The sequence below is a fragment of the Mercenaria mercenaria genome, chromosome 15 (genome assembly GCF_021730395.1).
Source record: "Mercenaria mercenaria strain notata chromosome 15, MADL_Memer_1, whole genome shotgun sequence".
Lineage (NCBI taxonomy): Eukaryota > Metazoa > Mollusca > Bivalvia > Venerida > Veneridae > Mercenaria > Mercenaria mercenaria.
Window position 1 is genome coordinate 27452433 of NC_069375.1, and position 21904 is coordinate 27474336.

The following is a 21904-nucleotide window of genomic DNA, read 5'->3' on the forward strand; positions in this document are numbered from 1 at the left end:
TCCAAGGAACATCCCTGTGAAGTTTCATCAAAATTGGCCTGTTGGTTTAGGAGGAGATGTTGTTAAAAGGAAAGTGTGGAAGGACGGACGGACGATGGACGGATGAATGCCAGACAGTGAGCGATCACAATAGCTCACCCTGAGCACTTTGTGCTCTGGTGAGCTAACAAAGTCACCTTAAATCTGAAAGTACATCTTACCTATTTGGAAAGGCTCTATCTATATATGATGATGTATTTTTGCTGTACAACATCTGGTGATACGCTGCCTCATACGCATACAGGGAGCCACAGGTCCCATTGATTTTTGGAAATACTGAATTATGTTGGAATATAAACAATGTCTGGAATTCTTGAATCTGCAGTAACTGCCACAAAGAGTTAACTTCACCATACGTCAGCTGAAATGGTTAAAATCAATACCATATGTGAGAAAGCATTAAACTGAAGAAACAAATCAAAGACTACAGCCTTTTGCACAAAACAGCCCTTCATAATATCAAAAGTTAGAGAAATACTAGCTGTGAGTACTACATAATAATCATGTCCCATTTTTTATGATTGGCTTAAAAAAAATAGAACAGCCTTGTTACAAAAATTACAGCAAAATGCTGAATTGAAGTGTTAGCCCTAAAAGTGTAATATTAGCACTAAAGACATTCTCCTGACCTACCTGACCATCTCTATTGAAGTCAGCGTAACTTAAGGCTCTCTTTATAAGGCTGGAATGGTCGTTGTTGCCGAGAACACGGGTAAATAAATTCTTTATCACATTAGAGAAATCTGTCTGCGTCATACCCTCCCATATAGAGTCGGTGTTGGACTGTGAACCTTCCTTCTCTGGTAACCGAGCTTTAATTACCTGATCTTCCCACTTAAATACCTGTATCACATATTCAAACAATACGTTCTAAATAATGATATCACCTGACTTTCCCACTTAAACACATATCATGTTTTTAAATGGTACAGTGATAACAAGAGCTATCACTAAATGTGATTAATACCCAAGACGCCACTTTTATACAGGGACTGTAAAATGTTGTGATCATGGCCTCTGACCTTCAAGTGTGACCTTGACCTTGGACCTAGTGACCCGAGTTGTACACTCTGCAGGCTGTCTTGATGAAGTTAACAGGAGATGCTAGTTTTATGAAAATCTTTCAAGTGGTTAAGAAGATACAGAGCAGACACAAATTTAAGCTATTTGACATTTGACCTTTAAGTACATCCTTAACCTTGGATATTATGACCTCGGTTGTGCACTCTGCCTGTCTGGGTGAGGTTAACAATAGATACATTTGGTAAAGACCTTATTTCATTTTGTCAGACAAATTCTCTAACTATTGTTAACGGCAGGTGTGGTGATGACCTAGATGTTGGGGAATTTACATCTTGTGGTACAAATAGTGCAAGTGTTATAGACTACGGTATTTAATATGCAGTAATAATCTATTCCAGAAAATAAGTAATTTTGCAGTTGATGCTAATGCGTTATACGATCACATGCCACTAAATTTAACGTTGTTGAGTAAATCTATTGTGAAACCAGATAAAATTGATGAAACTTTCGATTCAGATAAAACTGTAATCAATGCTGATAAGAGTTCACAGTACCAGGATATTCTCTGTAATTTTATTGTAAATGATGGTTTTTCTGTCCTAGATGAAAAGCTTAATAGTCCTGATACGAATGTGATGACGTTCTAGAAACCTTTACAAATTGTTTGCTTAAGTTAAGTGATAGTTTTGTAATAAACTAGAAAGGACCGTAAACATTCTTTTCAAAAAAATGAATGATATGATACTGAATGCCGAAAATTGAAGCGTGATGCTAATAGCGCTTTGCGTAAATAACGTATAAGAAGGTCTAATAGGAATTTTGAGGAATACGCTTTACTTAAGTCGAAATATAGGTGTTTATGTAGGGCTAAAAAGATTAAGCATGAGAAAAACATTGCCAAATCCTTTGAAAGTACATTGACGAATCCTTGGTTATTTTGGCAAAAGGTAAAAGAATTATTAGGCAGTTCAGTTAGGAATCTTGACATATCTGATGATGCTTGGCTGCTCCATTTTAAAAATCTTTTCGGTAATCAAAATACTGAAAATGAGGTCTCTGATGATGCATCATACACTGATATGGATAGAGAATTTAGTGACATTGAAAATGATATTCTCAATAATGAAATAACTTCGTATGAAATAAGTTCTGCTGTTAAAAGTTTAAAACTTAATAAATCAACTTGCGGGAAACTTGTACCAGCAGCTTTCCGACAGCCTGGTCTCATTCAATATTAGTACCTGTCCATAAAAAGGGTAGTTTTAACAATCCCGACAATTACAGAGGAATAGCTCTGCTAGATGTCTTTAGTAAAATAAATATCAGTATATTAAAAAACGAGTAACATGTTTTGCTGAAATATTTAATAAAATCTCAAGAGTCTCAATCAGGTTTTCGAGAGGGATATAGCACTATAGATAATGCGTTCATTTTACAGTCTGTTGCAAGTAAATTTCTAAGCATGAAGAGAAGAAAAGTTTACATCGCTTTTGTGGACTTCCACAAAGCTTTTGATTCAGTTGATAGACCTACATTATTATAACAAACTACGTTCTTATAATATTAGAGGAAAATTGTTAATTGCAATCCAGGCTATTTACAATACAGTTAGGATGTCGGTTAAATGTAAATCTGGCTTACCAGAAAGCTTTAACAGCTCTGTCGGGCTCAGACAGGGTTGCAACTTAAGCCCCATTTTATTTTCTTTATATATAAATGATTTGGAAAAAGAAATATCACGTTCGAATAATCACGGTATACAACTTTGTCCTTCATTAATCAAATTATTTTTGTTAATGTTCGCAGATGATGTCGCATTAATGGCAGATACGATAGTAGGTTTGCAAAGACAGTTGAACTCCTTGAATAAGTTTTGCAATGAAAGTAAACTTAAAGTCAATATCAATAAAACAAAGGTGTTAGTGTTTAAAAAAGGCGGTATATTATCTAGTAAAGAAAAATGGTATTATAATAGGACACAGCTAGAATGTGTTTCAGGTTTCACATATGTAGGTATTTATTTCAGCCAGACACTTTCATTGTATAAAACGGCAGAACAAAACGCATTGAAGGCTAAGAAAGTTTTGAATACACTGTTTACAAATGTGTTAAAACTACCCAATATGGGTACGACATTTTTTAAAAATTTTGATACGAAAATAAGTCCTGTTTTACTATATGGGTGTGAATTATGCGGTCTGGTAAACATAAATGTTGTTGAGGCTGTCCAAATATATTCTTGTAAATGGTTTCTAAATGCATCTAATAACGCTTGCAATGTGGCAATTATGGGAGACTTAGGTCGTTACCCTTTGCATATTACAGCATCTGTACAATGTATTAAGTATTGGTTTAGCATTTTGGAATGTAAGAAAGATCGTTACATATACCTTTGTTATTTAATGCTTAAAATGTATGATGAACTTGGTTATGAAAATTGGGTAACAAAATTACGTACACATCTTTATAGAAACGGTTTTGGTTTTGTATGGGAAGCACAGTCTGCTGGTGATAAAAAAGTTTTCTAAGTGAGTACACTCAGCGTTTAAGGGATGAATATAGGCAATTATGGAGTCTGGAATGTGAAAGTAATACTAAACTTAAAAGTTCCTATAAGGGCTGTTTTAAAAAAAAATGGCTAGTTTTAGTTTTTCTTAAACTACTATCACATTATGCATTATTAGATGCTGATTTGTTTGTCTAAAAATGCCAACTGGTATCATAGAGCTGTATGTAAAGTTTGGTCAAGATTGCTTCACAGAAAAAAAAGTTATGTCTGAAAAACATGCCAAAAATGTCAGGAGTGCAACAAAAAAGTGTGACACTTTAAGAAAAGATTAAAATTCAAAATATTATTTCAATGTCAAAATGCATATGAGAGAGTAAAACATGTATTTTTTATTCAAGTTGAATGTCTTGACTAAAAGATAACATAAAACTATGGATATAGACAAAATACAAGGCTGAAAAGGAATGGGGGCAGTTATGTTAATTTCCATAAAAAATCAGTATAGCTCTATGTAAATGACTACAAATTTTTGGTACTAATGGTATTTCATAACCTACACTTACTATTATAGAGTAGCATGTATAAATGACTTAAAAAAGTAATAATTTATTCATAGTACCTCTCAAAACTATTTTTAACAAGGTATATCGCAGTGGACCCAAATTTGGTCAGGAGTGAAACATTTGCACTTAATGAGCCACCGTGTTTGAAAATAAAACATACATGTACCCAGATGTATTTTTCCAAGTAGTGTGTGTAGTGTAGCAATCATAAAAGACAGTCATGAGCGAAGTTTGTGTTTTTGTATGGAGTACATGGCTCATACGTAAATGTCAGGAGTGAAACATTATTTTCAATTTTGGTGCTATTCTTAAAACAAGCATATTAAAAAGCAACACTGTTCAGCTGAGCAGTTTTTAAAATTCTGGGTGATGAATGGAGGATATCACTACAATCTAGTTCATTTTAGGTAAGCATTTTACTGCTCTATAAATTGAAATTGATACATTAATAGTTTAGCAGTAGAAAATATATCTTATAAATATCTATGTCCACAAAGTAAAACGTTTTTATGTATTACTTTTAAGTTTTTCCTGTTTATGTTTTATCAAATGTATTTACCTATTGCTGAAAATAACAAATTACAGCATATCTTTTCTTTTTAGCATGATTTCTTGCACGAGTAAAAATGTTTCACTCCTGACATTGAAATGGTAATATTGCATGCATTCATTTTATAGAGTAAATAATATGAAGCAGCCAAGATGAGAAAACTTATTGTTAGCCTTCCAGCCATCAGAAAAATCATGAAAAATATAAAAAGACTGAAAGCAATAGAATAACATCCACAGAAAGAGTTTGAAAACTTTTACAAAAGCTGAAAAAGGATGGAGAACTACTTGAAAAGGCGAAACTGAAAAAAAAAAACAGAAAAAGTCAAAAGAGCTGGTGAGAAAAGAAAGAAAATCAAACAAAGTTGTAGATGAAAGAATGACATCTAAACAGAGAGAATGGAAAAAAGAAAAGTAGAAAACAAGCAGTATCATTGTTGAAGGTAATACTAAAATCACTTAGGCTATCACTGAAGCTGATGAATGTACCCTACTCCCCTGCACACACTGACACAGTACATTGCAATTTGATGCACACAAGATTGCAAAATTATGTGGAGTGTATGTTTAGTAACAGAAAACAAAGTGCCATAACTCTGCAGAAGATTTATCAAACAGAACCTAACATGCAGCTTTCACTGTACTGGAGTTTTTACTGATCATTTGTGTGAAGTTCCATTAAATTTTTATGCAATGGTTCGGGATATTAGGAGTGCACAAGACTGTATCTGCAGATTGTATGAATATAGTTTATTAACAAAATACAAAGTCCAATAATTGTGCAGTATTTTTTTCTGAAAGAACCTAACAAGCACCATGCACAACTAGGGTTACTACTGATCACTTGTCTTAAGTTTCATCAAATTGTGTGCATGGGTTCAGGAGATTAATTAGGCACGCACAAGAATGCATATGCAGACAATGTATATAGTATAGTTACAAAAAACAAAGTCCTCTAACTCTGCATATTTTTTTTCTGAAAGAACATAACCTGCACTATTTACAACTACAGTTGTTAAATTTCACTTTTGTGAAGTTATTTTCATCAAATTGTGTCAAGGGAATGAGGAGAGTTGATGTGCACAAGATTGTGTCTATAGAGAGACAAAATGAAACTAGTATACCTCCTTACAACTTTAGTTCTTTTGGTGTAACAATTGGTGAGCACAAGATTGTGTCTAGACTCTACAGGCAGATGGACAGACAGGCAGATGAACAGACTGACAGTCAGACAACCTGAAACCAGTTAACCCGCCTTAGAACTTCGATGTCCAGGGGGTTTAATTACAATATTAGAAACCGACACTTCAAATAAAATAAAATAATCAAGTTTATATGTTAAGTTAATAAAATATGACTTATGTAATATTTAGCTCTAATTTCTAAATATAACCTTGCAGTTCACATAATTTTGCAGGTTGAAAAAGTTGATGAACCGGAAATACAGTTGAGGTTCCTCCAGAAGACACTGAGGTTTTCCGCGAGTTCAAACATAGTCAAACACTGGTGTGTCCTGGCAGTCACTAAATGATACTTAACAAACTCTAACTCAGCCTAAACTGTTGCCTTGCAGTGGAATCAAAATGGAGTTCAACATACCAGAGCTTGAATGTGCAGGATAAACTATTCATTCTTAGTGTTTAAGTTGACAAACGTGTCTGGAGTGAAACATTTTGACATTTTTATGTTTTCAGAAGTTATCATGGTTATATTCTATTAATAGCACATTGTTACTTTGATATGTAACAAATCAGCACTGTGAGGAGCTGTTCTTATAAAACTGTTCGTAAGTTAACTCAAAGTTGAAAATCTGTTGTTGTTTCTTGAATCAAATTCATCATTGTTGTTCTAAATATGTAAAAATATCAAAGTTTCAGAATCAAAACTGTTAAAAAGTCACTTCACACACAGGTGCCCGTCCAGTCTTGGTGCCCATATGGGTGCCGCCTCCTCTAAAAAAAAAAAATAAAATAAAAACACTGTTTTAAGCCTAAAACGAAAAAAAAAGTTTTTGAAAAAAATTTTTTTCCCTATATATACTCTTATATGGAAAAGGTGCATGTGTTGCCGTAACGCTATGGAGGTTTACTAGGACACGCTGTGGGACAACCAAAATGTCCAGTTCAGTACCAATGCAAGCTACCCTGCTGCAATTTACACATCATGCATTTATAAAATAGTAAACAATCCTATTCTACCTAGTAAACAGCCTTAAAAAACTTACATTTAAATTCAGACAAGCCAAATTGTCTAGACACTTGCAAAATAACAGTGACGATCGGCCATTTTGTTCCAAAACGAAAGTAGAAAACCTTTTCCGTTGTTTACGTCTTAGAATTTAAATGTTAGTTATTTAAGGCTGTTTACTAGGTAGAATTGGATAGTTTTCTATGTTATAAATGAATGATGTGTAAATTGCAGCAGGGTAGCTTGCATTGGTACTGAACTGGACATTTTTGTTGTTCCACAGCGTGTCCTAGTAAACCTCCATAGCGTTACGGCAACACATGCACCTTTTCCATATATGAGTATATAAAGGGAAAAAAAAAATTTCAAAATTTTTTTTTTCGTTTTAGGCTTAAAACAGTGTTTTTAATTTTTTTTTTTTTGAGGGGGCGGCACCCATATGGGCACCAAGACTGGACGGGCACCTATGACTTAAAGTTCATTTCTGCATTGCAATAATAAATTAAGGTGTTATTACACTTGCATTGTGTTTAGATCACAAAATTAAGTTGAAATCTTAGTTATGGTAATAATGTGTATTATGTCAGGAGTGAAACATTTACTGGTCAAACTGTTAATCAGTTCTGTAAGGTGAAATACTAAGTCATGTTTATAATATACCCTGTGGTATTTATTTGATATTCTTTAAAATATAAGGCAAAGTTGTCTTTTTGTATTAAGGGTACGCAGTTAATTTAAAAAACAAACTTTCTTTATTATAATAGCCATAAAATTGGGCTAAATAACGAAAAAAAACAATTAATTAAATTTTTTGGAGGCATATAGCTAGCTCGGACATTTTTTTCATTTTCTTTAACACCTAAACTAAGAAAAGTGAGCATTAAAAGACACAATTATATTTTTTGTTTCTGCAGTGACTTTGAAGATGGTATGTTGTTTTCTCTTTTTTTGTTGGGTCAGTTGAATTAAAGATCAATAAAAAACTTAATATGTGTTGTATTGTTTGCACGCAACCATTTTTATAGACTGCAATGACGGCTTATCAAAATGAGGTAATAAGAATGCTACTTAGACCTGTTTTAATTTTTGATCATTTTTACATGTTTCCTGCCATTTTTTTTAAAACAGCCCATAAGCACTATAAACAAATTTGGTCTGGAACCATATGTTGATTGTATTGATTTTATGAAATATAAATGGTCACTTGTTAATTTTAGAGCATCATTGCATTGCCTTATGATAGAAGTTGGTAGACATGAAGGAATACCACGTGAAGAGAGATTTTGTAAACATTGTCCGGATGAAATTGAAAATGAATTCCACTTCTTATTTATTTGTCCTTTGTATTCAGAAATAAGAGATAAATACATTCCACGCAAATTCACTTTTCACCCCACTTTGTTGAAGTTTAATATGAGCCGCGCCATGGGAAAACCAACATAGTGGGTTTGCGACCAGCATGGATCCAGACCAGCCTGCGCATCCGCGCAGTCTGGTCAGGATCCATGCTGTTCGCTAACAATTTCTCTAATTCAAATAGGCTTTTAAAGCGAACAGCATGGATCCTGACCAGACTGCGTGGATGCGCAGGCTGGTCTGGATCCATGCTGGTCGCAAACCCACTATGTTGGTTTTCTCATGGCACGGCTCATATACTTTTAGCCAGTAAAAATGAAACATTAATAAGAAATGTTTCTATGTACTTGTTTCATTCATTTTGACACAGAAAACAGTTTTATACAGAACAGTGCTATATTATAATACACCAATATAAATACTTTGTGTGTGTAACCATTTAGTATTGTAATTATATATTATGAATGTATACTATAGCGGGTAAACGACTATTGATTGATGTTTTGTAACTGTGTTGTATATAATTTATGTACGTGGGCCGGAGGCCTTTTGTACAATAAATTCTGAATCTGAATCTAGATACTAATTTTATGAAAATTCTTCCAGTGGTTAAGAAGATATGGAGCAGATACAAATTTGAGCTATTTGATCTTTGACCTCTAAGTGTGACCATGACCTTGAAATTGTGACCCAGGTCATATGCTCTGCATATTGTCTTGACAAGGAAAGCCATTGACACTAGTTTTTTTAAAAATCTTTTAAGCAGTTTAGAAAAATACTGAGAAAGCACAAAGTTAAGCTTTGTAATACAACAACTAATATTTATTAAACACTTTACTCGAGACAATAATGGAATAAAATAAACCTATATATAAATACAAATGAATTTGTTAAAAAAAAAGTCAAAAAATAGTTTAAACAAGCCACAACAGTTATTGTCTATACCATACTTACAGAATGCTGGCCATCCTGTTCTATACAGCTGGACAATGAAACAATGTCCTCTATGCATAGGTCATAACACAGGGAACCAGCAATCAACCCATTCTGATAGTCATTACACTGCAATGAATTGAATTTATATCACATAAATTACACAGAATACGATTATTTTACATACACTATCAATAAACAAAACAAGAGGACCATGATGGTCCTGAATCGCTCACCTCTTCCCACATGACCCAGTTTTGAGTATGACATCGTTTTTTCTATTATTTGACATAGTGACCTAGTTTTTGAGCTCATGTGACCCAGTTTTGAACCTGACCTAGATATTATCAAGATAAAAATTCTGACCAATTTTCAAGAAGATCCATTGAAAAACATGGTCTCTAGAGAGGTCACAAGGTTTTTCTATTATTTGACCTATTGACCTAGTTTTCGAAGGTACGTGACCCTGTTTTGAATTTTACCTAGATATCATCAAGATGAACATTCTCACTAATTTTCATGAAGATCTCATGAAAAATATGGCCTCTAGAGAGGTCACAAGGTTTTTCTATTTTTATACCTACTGGCCTAGTTTTTGACCGCACGTGACCCAGTTTCAAAACTGACCTAGATATCATCAAGGTGAACACTCAGATCAATTTTCATGAAAATCCATTGAAAAATATGGCCTCTAGAGAGGTCAAAAGATTTTAATAATTTTAGACCTACTGACCTAGTTTTTGACCGCAACTGACCCAGTTTCAAACTTGACCTAGATATCATCAAGATGAACATTCAGACCAACTTTCATCCCATGAAAAGTATGGCCTCTAGAGAGGTCACAACGTTCTTTTTATTATTTGACCTACTGACCTAGTTTTTAAGGCACGTGGCCCAGTTTCAAACTTGACCTAGATATCATCAAGGTGAACATTCTGACCAATTTTTATGGAGATCCATTCACAAGTATGGCCTCTAGAGAGGTCACAAGGTTTTTCTATTTTTAGACCTACTGAACTAGTTTTTGACTGCACATGACCCTGTTTCGAACCTGACCTAGATATCATCAAGATGAACATTCAGAACAACTTTCATACAGATCCCATAAAAAATATGGCCTTTAGAGAGCTCCCAAGGTTTTTCTATTATTTGACCTACTGACCTAGTTTTTGATGGCGCGTGACCCACTTTCGAAATTGATCTAGATATCATCAAGATGAACATTCAGACCAACTTTCATACAGATCCCATGAAAAATATGGCCTCTAGAGAGGTCACAAGGTTTTTCTATTATTTGACCTACTGACCTAGTTTTTGATGGCACATGACCCACTTTCGAACTTGACCTAGATATCATCAACGTGAACATTCTGACCAATTTTCATGAAGACCTCATGAAATATATGGCCTCTAGAGAGGTCACAAGGTTTTTCTATTTTTAGACCTACTGACCTTGTTTTTGACCGCACATGACCCAGTTTCGAACTTGACTTAGATATCATCAAGATGAACATTCAGACCAACTTTCATACAGATCCCATGAAAAATGTGGCCTTTAGAGAGGTCACAAGGTTTTCTATTATTTGACCTACTGACCTAGTTTTTGATGGCACGTGACCCAGTTTCGAATTTGACCTAGATATCATCACGATGAAGGTTCTGACCAATTTTCATGAAGATCTTGTGAAATATATGGCCTCTAGAGAGGTCACAAGGTTTTTCTATTTTTAGACCTACTGACCTAGTTTTTGATGGCACGTAACCCAGTTTCTAACTTGACCTAGTTATCATCAAGGTGAACATTCTGACCAATTTTCATGAAGATCTTGTGAAATATATGGCCTCTAGAGAGGTCACAAGGTTTTTCTATTTTTAGACCTACTGACCTAGTTTTTGAAGGCACGTGACCCAGTTTCGAACTTGACCTAGATATCATCAAGATGAACATTCTGACCAACTTTCATAAAGATCCCATGAAAAATGTGACCTCTAGAGTGGTCACAAGCAAAAGTTTACGGACGGACGGACGCACGCACGGACGCACGCACGGACGACGGACACTGCGCGATCACAAAAGCTCACCTTGTCACTTTGTGACAGGTGAGCTAAAAAAGAATCTAACTGTAATTCCAAGGTCAATTTATACTAAAGTGAATCATAATTTAGGCAGTTTCATCTTGTAGAATAACCTTCAGTAAATCTTTGTCTGAAAATGTTAAATTTATACAACCAAGATAATATAAACCCTGTAAATGTTACCTATATTTAATTCAAACAGTTTCACCAACTCAACTGTTGCCAAGAAGCCTTTATGCAGTTTCCCTTTGGGATCAGGCTTCAAAAGAGTCCTTTGGCTTCTGCTGATGTACACACTCAAAAACTGTGTATCAACCCTATATTCTTCAGACAGTGGGGTCCAGATCATTCCTTACAGACTTAAGTATCTCAACAAAATGCATAGAAAAATAACTAATTTTAAACAAAACGTAGAATCTGTAGACTTACCAGACTTGTTCGTATTTCCCATTCAAAGCAAGGATCTCTGAACAACACCCAGCCAAACAATAGACAACAAACTGTACTCAATATTACAAATATAAAACAGTAACGTGTCCATTCTGACTCAAACACTCTCATCTGAAATGAAGAAATCAATTTTAGATAAATATTAAAAGGCAATTTCATTATCTAAATGTAACTGGGAGATCATACACCTATTACCAGAATGACTGTCTGAAATTTTGAAGAATCATTTAATATAATATGTACATGTACGTAATATTTTCTTTCAAACAGAATTCATGACAGGCACGTCAGACACCTCTTTGTTATATGTCCAAAAGAAAAAGGAATATGATATATACTAAAGCTACTCTCCCACAACTGGTATGAGGAATCTGAATATTGGCATTTATTTTATGTTGATATGAATTATATAGTTTAAACTCGATATCTCAAACTCACTTATCTCATATTATCGGTTATCTGGCTGGAAGTGAAACATAAAGGCAAATAATTGCTTCAATTTTTTTGGCCAAATCATAAAATGATTGCCTCCCTTGTACACATATAGTAGTCACGTCACTATTCAATATGTACACTGACGATTCAGATGACAGTAACTGTCAGAAAAGAAAAACAAAAGAATTAAAAAATATTTTAAACTTTTTTATGTAGATCTACTTAATTTTGTTCGGTATAATAAAATAAATATCATATGGCAGCATAATTATGTGACACTGATAAAATAAATTTTCTACCCTCAAAACAGAATGTCACCACTCGGCTTTCGCTTCGGGTGACATTCTGCCCTTGGGTTGACAATATCAATGTCACACACGCTGCCATATGATTTTTATATAATAACATGCAGAACAGTCTTTTTGTTTTCAATTCAAAATGTATGAGATGTTTTACTCCTACCATTTATTGCAGTAAAACTTATAGTGTCAACCACTTTATATCAAAGGTTACATCTAACATGTCTAATAAACACAAATATGAACAAATTTTGTGAGGTCGTCAATTTTAACCCCTCCCCAAACCTATTACCCGCAAAACAAGAGTTGTCAGTAAGACAGCACACTCAACTTTTCTCAGTGCTTGATTCTGAATTAGAGCTTTGCCATTAAAAACTTTATAGAACTTTAACCAAAACAAAAAATTCTAAGTTAAAAAGGGGCATAACTCTGTCAAAATTCAAATCAAAATTATGTGGATTGTTTCTCCTGGTGTAGACTTTGATAGCCAAAAACTATTTTAAGTTTCAAGTCAAAAGCTTTGACAGTAACGGAGATATTTGACTTTATAAAAAACTTTAACCAAAAAATTCTAAGTTAAACAAGAGCACCGCCTTGCGGGTGCTGACGCTCATCTGATTTTTTTTGTATAATAGAAATATTGTCCTACCCATGATTTTCTAAGTCTAAAAAGGGCCATCACTCTTGCAAAAAGCAGGATAGAGTTATGCTTCTTGATGTACAGTGTCCACTTATGATGGTGAAAAACTGTTGCAAGTTTTAAAGCAATAGCTTTGATAGTTTATGAGAAAAGTTGACTTAAACATAATATTCAACCAAGAAAATGATTTTTCTAAGTCCAAAAGGGGCAATAATTATTGCAAAAAGCAGGATGGAGTTATGTTGCTTGCTGTACAGGGTCAGCTTATGATGGTGAACAAGAGTTGCAAGTTTTAAAGCAATAGCTTTGATAGTTTAAGAGAAAAAGTTGACCTAAACATAAAACTTAACCAAGAAATCTGATATTTTCTAAGTCCAAAAGAGGCCATAAATCTTGCAAAAATCAGGATGGAGTTATGTTTCTTGTTGTACAGGGTCAGCTTATGATGGTGAACAAGTGTTGCAAGTTTTAAAGGAATAGCTTTGATAGTTTAGGATAAAAGCTGACTTAAACATAAAACTTAACCAAGAAAACTGATTTTCTAAGTCCAAAAGGGGCAATAATTCTTGCAAAAAGCAAGATGGAGTTATGTTTCTTGATGTACAGGGTCAACTTATGATGGTGAACAAATATTCCAAGTTTCAAAGCAAAAGCTTTGATAGTTTAGGAGAAAAGTTGACCTAAACATAAAACTTAACCAAGAAATCTGATATTTTCTAAGTACAAAAGGGGCCATAAATCTTGCAAAAAGCAAGATGGAGTTATGTTTCTTGCAATACAGGGTCAGCTTATGATGGTGAACAAGTATTCCAAGTTTCAAAGCAATAGCTTTGATAGTTTAGGAGAAAAGCTGACCTAAACATAAAACTTAACCAGGCAACGCCGACGCAGACGCCGACGCCGACGCCGACAACCGCTCAAGTGATGACAATAACTCATCATTTTTTTTCAAAAAATCAGATGAGCTAAAAAGGGCATAATTCTGTCAAAATTCAAATCAGAATTATGGGGATTGTTTCTCCTGGTGTAGACTTTGATAGTAAAGAAACAATTTTAAGTTTCAAGTCAATAGAGGTATTTGACTTTATCTAAAACTTTAAACTAATGGCGACAGTGACACCAATGCCGGAGCGAGTGCAATAGCCTACTTTTTCTTCAAAAAGTCAAGCTAAAAAATGTGAAAAAAGACTATGATTAATATAATGATAACTCTCTTTCCAAATTTAAAGGCTCTCAGCTTTCCCTCTAATCGAAACACACCACAAAAAATGTTCCTGTCTGTTACAAAATAGATGATTATGTTTGAAACACCTTAATATCAGTAGTTTCAACCAATTTGAATTTTACTTACTTCATGCCTGTTCAGTAAAATGTTTTATAGAAACACTAAGTAATGCACTTTACTGGCCACAACTTGTTTCTTTACTAAGGACCTTTACGATTCAGCTAAGCCCCTGTGGCCAAGAAGGTAAAGTCATTGACTTTTAGTCACATGCCTACACCTCTGTGGGTTAAATATAAGTTTTTTTTCATATCAGAAAGCTGAGAAGCTGGCTTACAAAAACCTGATTTTATGCAGGTGCTGGGCCATGTCTCAAATACTGTCTGAAGTGGCATAAATTCTGCGACCAATGAAAGCTGGGAAGTTACCAAATTACCTAAACCGAGTTGAAACAACTGCCTAACTGCTACATGTACCCTAGAAATATCCCGTTGGGGCAATGCTTATCATTTCAAAAGTACAACGATAGATACATAGATTACTTACAGAGCAACGGATACAAGCTTTACATGTCTGTGTGGGAACATGCTGCAGTTTCATCCTGATACCGCGGACACTCCATGATGTCCTCCGCGACCAGCTATACATCTGAAAGTAACTGCCATCATTAAAAAAAATGCTAGCAAATATTTAAAAATTCATTGCAACAAACAAAAAATAAATTATGCTTGTCTTCAAATTAAAGCTGTGACTTTTTTTTAATATTTTTCTATATTTAGTATAATTATATAGCCGAGTTGAATAGTCAGTTAAGTCATTCGAGATTGTCTGCACTGCTTAACACAACACACACTACTAACTGTATCCCATCCCGCCCACCCATTGAAAGTCTAAACATTGCATCATTTTTAAATTTCAGTAAAATATTAAAGTCCTGAAAAGAATTAAAAGTTAAAACAAATGAAAAAGCTATTGATATACATGTTGTGCATTTGGTACATGGTTGGAGTTGTACTTATTTCAATATTTAAACTAAAATTATACTTATAGTCATAAAGGGAGGTAATCAGAACTAGTAAATTCAGTAATATTTTCAACTGAATTTGTATATCAATCAATCAATCATCAAACCCCTGACAAATATTCAAATATTGGAGAAAAAAATTATCAAAGAAGGAAATTAGGAACTAAAAATAAATTATGTTCATGTTCATAAAAGTGTGACAGCCACATCATAAACAAATGTATTACGAGTTTTTAACGTTATTTCGAATATTAACAGTACATATCATACTTAACTTGTTAGCAGTTTTCAAAACGATGTTGATAATAATACAATTTAGTTTACATGTATATTTTACAGATTATTCCAAGAAGTGAGGAGTTTTTCTGGATACATTGTCGCCTAGATTTCTCGGAATTGATATGTTTTTTTAGACTGATGCATATAGGGAACTGTTCTATAATGGAGTGAAGTACAATCGTCGGTGACGAATGATACTTTTGCCTCGTTAAATGAGCCTTTAAAAATAGAAAATTACATTTTCTTGTAAGATAGAAATTTAAGATAGAAGACAGTACTTTACAAAAAGTGCAAAACAGATTCTTATCATAGTCTCATTAAGATATTTATAAATGCATTGTAAAAATTCAAATGAATTTATATGTACTCGTAAGTTTAATGAAATGATATGTTTGGAAGATATACATTTAATGACTGTACATGTTTCTGGCTAGCAATTGAACTTTTATGGACTATATTATCTTCACTGAGGATAATAATTTTCGGCAATAAATTGTGGGGAATGGGGTGTCCGGCCACTAGAAGATGGAAGCTGGTCTTCAGACTTGGTATCTTTCTACTCCCACGACTGAGTAGGGTTGAGTAGCCACCTCGCAGCACACTGACTGGGAAAGTATATTCATATATTATGTATGTTTTCTGTGTATACATATAAGAATTAAAGAAAATTGATATTTTATATGACTGAAGTTGACTTGAACAGGATATAATTATAAAGATGGTTTTGCAGTTTTGCAGTTTTTGCTTTACAGTATAAATATGTGCAGTTTTTCGTTTAGTCTGAAATATAGTATTAAAGTACAATGTCATGCATGATGTGTTGGTTTTAAAGCTAGAAAATGTGTTAACAATATTTCAGTTATCACCAGTGATTTCATTCTGGACAGCGGACGTGTTCCTGGTTTTTATCGTGGACGCATTGGTCGAGAGGGCTAAGACGCTTTCCTACGGAGGTGAAGGCCCCTGGTTCGAATTCTGGCTACTCCCATTGTGGTGTGTCGTTGGACAAGGCACTTTATCACGACTGCCTCAGTCGACCCAGCTGTAAATGGGTACCAGCAAATTGCTGGGGGTGAGGTATAATTGGTTTTAACTGTTCTTAATATAGGGTCGCAGAAAAGCTCTATAGAGCTTATGTTAATTGTTTCACCAAGCGACAGTAAATAAAACTTACCATTACCATTACTTCGTTTGGCAGCTGAAATTGCTGGGGATATTTGAAATATTTCGCTCGTAGAGAGTAAGAGATTTGTACTGTGTTTTTCAAAGCAATTTATGAGGTCAGTTTAGTATTTCTGGAAGGCTTTAAATGTTTCGAAGGTGCAATCATGCAGGTAGCGGCTGCAAGTGTATAAACTCCGATTTTGAAATGTTATATGTTTGCCGAGTAGCTTCCCATAGCGTTACGCTCGCATAGTTCACCTTTTCAATGTATATGATACTGTGACCGGATTTTTTGTCATCGATTTTTTTTATTTGACTAACATATGAAAGATTAATTGTGTGAAAAAAGGGAATTTTTTTTATATTAAACAAAAAAATATACACTGGATCCGTGCCTGTGAATGGGTGGGGTACGTCAAATTATATTTGAAGCTACATTCTCCTCCTCTCAAATTTTTGACAGTTCAAATCTCGCATGCTTTAGCTTTATGATAAAATGTTGATAAACAAACCTATTGTATGATTTCATACAGCTTGAATTTCCTGTAAAAGCATTCGATTTTCAGATCAATTTACAATTTGACAGGTCAACCAGCAATCAATTGAAGGGACAACACTCTTGAAGACTTATCCTATAGTGCTTATTATGCCCCTTGATCCCATCGCTAGCTTTTATTAAAATATGTTGAAAATTTATAAATACTGAAAATTCTAGTCCAATATCAGTACAAATTATATGTTATGAGTGCTATATTGCTAAAATATTGCTAAATTCCTTCTATATTATATTTCATATCCAGTTTCAGATTGTAGATCTATTTGATCTAATCAATGAGGCACAGAATCGCTCTTTCAGTATTTTAAATCAGGGTCACTCATTTTTGAAAGACCCTGTTTAAATGCAGTATTTTAAATGCATCTTTCCCTGCTCCTATTTTTCTAAAAACTAGGATTAATAGTATGCAATGGAACTAGAAGTAAAGTTTTTTTTATTTGTATTTTTGGCGGGAAAACTGCACGAGTTTCATGTCACACAATCGGATATGAATGTAACTGACGCACGTGATCTATCTATCTATATGATACGTTAAACTGTCATCGCTGACCATGATTTAACGGTGCGCAAAGAATCGGACAAGAAACAAAGTCACGATAAAAACAGTAAAGAGAAAATAGTACGGTCAAGAATGGGTGCATAAAAGATAAAAGTATGATACAAAGTGCGAGTATGCCGTCTACTACAACCCATCAGAGTGACCAGTCCGGCTTGCGTGGCGCTACCAGGACACAAGGTCCCGCCGGCAGTGCTCCCCGTCACCTGAGATGCAACAGACAGGCATGTAGATCCCCTTAGAAGGGCTGGGCAGACAGCTCCCTCTTAAATGATGCCAAAGAAGGAGCCTCAGCGACGCTGGCTGGGAGTCTGTTCCGCACAGGAATGGTTCTGGGGAAAAAGCTGTACTTGAAGTAGTCGTTAGAGGGTGATTTATGCTCGAACTTATGTTTGTGTGATGCTCTTGTCCGTGAATCTGCAGGTTTCAGATACTGTGACGATGGTATGTCAACAAGGTCATTAACTATCTTGTACAGCATAATGAGTTGCGCATTCTATCTTCTGTTTTCCAGTGAGTCCCACTTTAGATGTTGTAACATGTCTATCACACTACTGGTGTTTCTGTAGCGGTTTGTAACAAAGCGCGCTGCTCTTCTCTGGACCATTTCTACCTGGTCTATTTGGCCTTTTGTGTGGGGACTCCATACTGTACAGCAGTACTCCAAGTTAGAACGCACCAAGGTGTAATAGGCGTTGGTTTTGGTTTCTTCTGTAGCCTTTGATAGGTTTCTTCTGAGAAAGCCGAGCATGTTATTGGCCTTCTTGGTTACGCGGTTGATGTGTTGGTTCCAGACTAGAGTAGACTGTATATCCACACCAAGATACTTTGTACTGCTGTCTACAAACAGTTGAATACCCTTCAGATGGTATGTGAAGGTCATGGGGGTTGTGGATCTTGACACACGGAGAACATTGCACTTCTGGGGATGAAATGCTATACCCCACTTCTGGTCCCAGGCGGCGAGTTGGCTTAGATCTTCTTGTAGTTGGACTTGGTCCGCGAGCGTCTCAATATTGCGGTATAGGATACAATCATCAGCGAACAGTCTGATTCTGGATTTGACGCACTCCGGGAGATCGTTGATAAAAATCAGGAACAACAGTGGTCCTAGGACCGATCCCTGGGGTACGCCACTGACAACAGGGGCTGTTGCTGATGCCTGTCCCTCCACAAGTACCTGCTGGGTCCTCCCGGCGAGGAAAGATTCTACCCACCGCAACGTGTTCCCTGATCCCATAGTGTCCAACCTTGTTCAGTAGGCGTCTGTGGGGAATGCTACTTTCATGTTAGCAGAACTGTTTTAGTACTGGACAAGCAACTGTCCGTATATGCAATATTAGAAAGTGTGGGGCGGAATGTGTGTGTGGGAGGGTGGGGAGGCTATGACTGAGTGATTCAGATCTGCTTACTTTGAATTGTTTGCCCATTCGAAACCGTGTTAGGGGTGTAAATTCTTATCTGAGTTTACTGGTTTACGAAAGGTTGGTGGCTGCCCTTGCAAGAGAGAATGTTTATTCACTGTTAATGACGATTCTTTCAATTTAACACAAAGTAAATTATCGCTTATCGTCTGATTATCTTCCTTATCTCTTGGATTAGAAACGATAAACCTGTATAAGGAATTAAAACATTTTTAGTATTGGCATTGATAACAAATTAACCGCACTTTGGGCAGGCGGTTTAGGTAACAACGTGGTCCTAGCTACTTTGACGCGGACTGCGGACTTACAATAAAGGTTTTCTCAAACTGTGATGGACTACTAAACAGGCAGATCTAGCACCCGATTCTACTTCAATAATACTGTCAACGCAATTTCTGTTTAAAATGTCACACTTAGAAGGCAGTAACAAAACATCTTATAAGAGCATTTATATACATTTTACAATTTTCGCATAAATTTTTCTTTTGTTGTCGAATCTCGTTATGAAACTATATCATGCAGGATTAAACTGTTCACTGTTTCATTTTTAGAGTTATGCTATATAGCTTATAGAGTGTGGACGCATTGGACGCTTCCTACGGAGATGAAGGCCCTTGGTGCGAGTCCTGGCTACTCCCATTGCGGTGTGTCCTTGGGCAAGGCACTTTAACATGATTACCTCAGTCGACCCAGCTGTGAATGGGTATCAGCAAATTGCTGGGGGCCAGGTATAATTAGTTTTAACTGTTCTTAAAATAGAGTCGCTCAAAAGCTCTACAGAGCTTGTTAATTGTTTCACAAAGTGACGGTAAATAAAATTTACATTCACCTTTGCTTGGTGCCCATTTCACAAGCTTTTAGCTAGTATTCGCAGCTAATAATTCTTTAAGTTGCAAAAATATTAGTAAAGCTTACAAGATATGGCCTACTACCTACACTTATTATTTCTACTTTTACTGACCTTTTTCATATTTCACTAATGAAAATCCATCCTCGTGACCAACAGAAAAAGAATCCATAAACAAATCAAGACTTTAGTACTTGAATTCTGTCTTTTTAGCATCTAGCTTGCACTAGAACTTGTACCGGCTGTCTCAGACTATCCATACCACAGATACTCAACACATTATATATTCAGCAAAGCCAACAACTATTCCATTAAACGATTAACTATTCAACGATCATTTCCATTAAGACACGTTTTCTGTATTCCTTTTTTCATTTAAAACAATTACACTACTTTCAATTCTAATTCTAATATAGGTACACAATTATAACACAAATGTCACAGTGAATAGTTTTACTAGAAACAGAACCAATTTAAGTCATTTCTGCTTTTATGTCCTATTCCCAGGAATAAAATAAAATTATGAACAAAGTGTACATGTTTATTTCTTATCTCAAGCTCTTTTTGACAATCAGATCTGAAGTACAATCCCTGACGTTTTAATCAGATATTTACCTTGACTTTCTGCTCTTTTAGGAAACTCTTGGTCTCAAAAGTGATTGTTAAACTGTAGGTAACAAAAATTGCATCATCCAAAGAGACAGTCTTACATGTACTTGTAACATTATTTGGAGACTATGCGACTCAACCTTAGAAGTAAATTATCTGCTTCAATCTAATACAATGAAGTTTCTGCTTCATTTTCTTAATCCCCTGCCGTGGCGGAGGGATTATAGGAATGGTCTGCGTCCGTCCGTCCGTAACAAAATCGTGTCCGGTCCATATCTCCTAAACCCCTTGAAGGATTTTCATGAAACTTGGGTCAAATGATCACCTCATCAAGACGATGTGCAGAATCCTTGAGTCTGCCTTGTCGGTTCAAGGTCAAGGTCACAACTCAAGGTCAAAGGTTTGAGCCTGCCATTTTGTGTCAGCTCTATATCTCATAAACCCCTTGAAGGAATTTTATAAAACTTGGGTCATATGATCACCTCATCAAGACGATGTGCAGAACCCATGAGTCAGCCATGCCGGCTCAAGGTCAAGGTCACAACTTAGGGTCAAAGGTTTTGAGCCTTCCATTTTGTGTCCGCTCTATATCTAAACTCCTTGAAGGATTTTCATGAAACTTGGGTCAAATGATCACCTTATCAAGACGATGTGCAGAACCCATGGGTCAGCCTTGTCGGCTCAAGGTCCAGGTCACAACTGAAGGTCAAAGGTTTGAGCGTTCCATTTTGTGTCCGCTCTATATCTCCTAAACCCCTTGAAGGAATTTTATCAAACTTGGGTCAAATGATCACCTCATCAAGACGATGTGCAGAACCTATGAGTCAGTCATGCCGGCTCAAGGTCAAGGTTACAACTTAGGGTCAAAGGTTTGAGCCTTCCATTTTGTGTCCGCTCTATATCTCCTAAACTCCTTGAAGGATTTTCATCAAACTTGGGTTAAACGATCACCTCATCAAGGCGATGTGCAGAATTTATGAGTCAGCCATGTCGGCTCAAGGTCAAGGTCACAACTGAAGGTCAAAGGTTTGAGCCTTCCATTTCGTGTCCGCTCTATATCTCCTAAACCCCTTGAAAGAATTTTATAAAACTTGGTTAAAATGATTACCTCATCAAAACGATGTGCAGAAATTATGAGTCAACCATGCCAGCTCAAGGTCACAA

The 21904-nt window shown here is 35.5% G+C and overlaps 1 protein-coding gene across 3 annotated transcripts in view; it reads right to left on the reverse strand.

The window, feature by feature from the left end:
* Window positions 1–21904, reverse strand: part of LOC123549628 (divergent protein kinase domain 1A-like) — a 37610-nt gene that overhangs the window by 12856 nt on the left and 2850 nt on the right. Inside the window, exons 1-6 of one of the 3 annotated variants that reach the window (XM_045337870.2) lie at window positions 20246–20663; window positions 14828–14929; window positions 11665–11796; window positions 9181–9288; window positions 673–882; window positions 201–400 (exon numbers count right to left, since the gene is read on the reverse strand). In XM_045337870.2, coding sequence (XP_045193805.1) covers window positions 201–400; window positions 673–882; window positions 9181–9288; window positions 11665–11796; window positions 14828–14929; window positions 20246–20254 — 761 coding nt within the window. In that variant the 5' untranslated portion in view covers window positions 20255–20663. Of the gene's footprint in view, window positions 1–200; window positions 401–672; window positions 883–9180; window positions 9289–11664; window positions 11797–14827; window positions 14930–17260; window positions 17362–20245; window positions 20664–21904 lie in introns of those variants that run through there. The other 2 variants (XM_045337880.2, XM_045337861.2) reach the window with 2 other exon arrangements.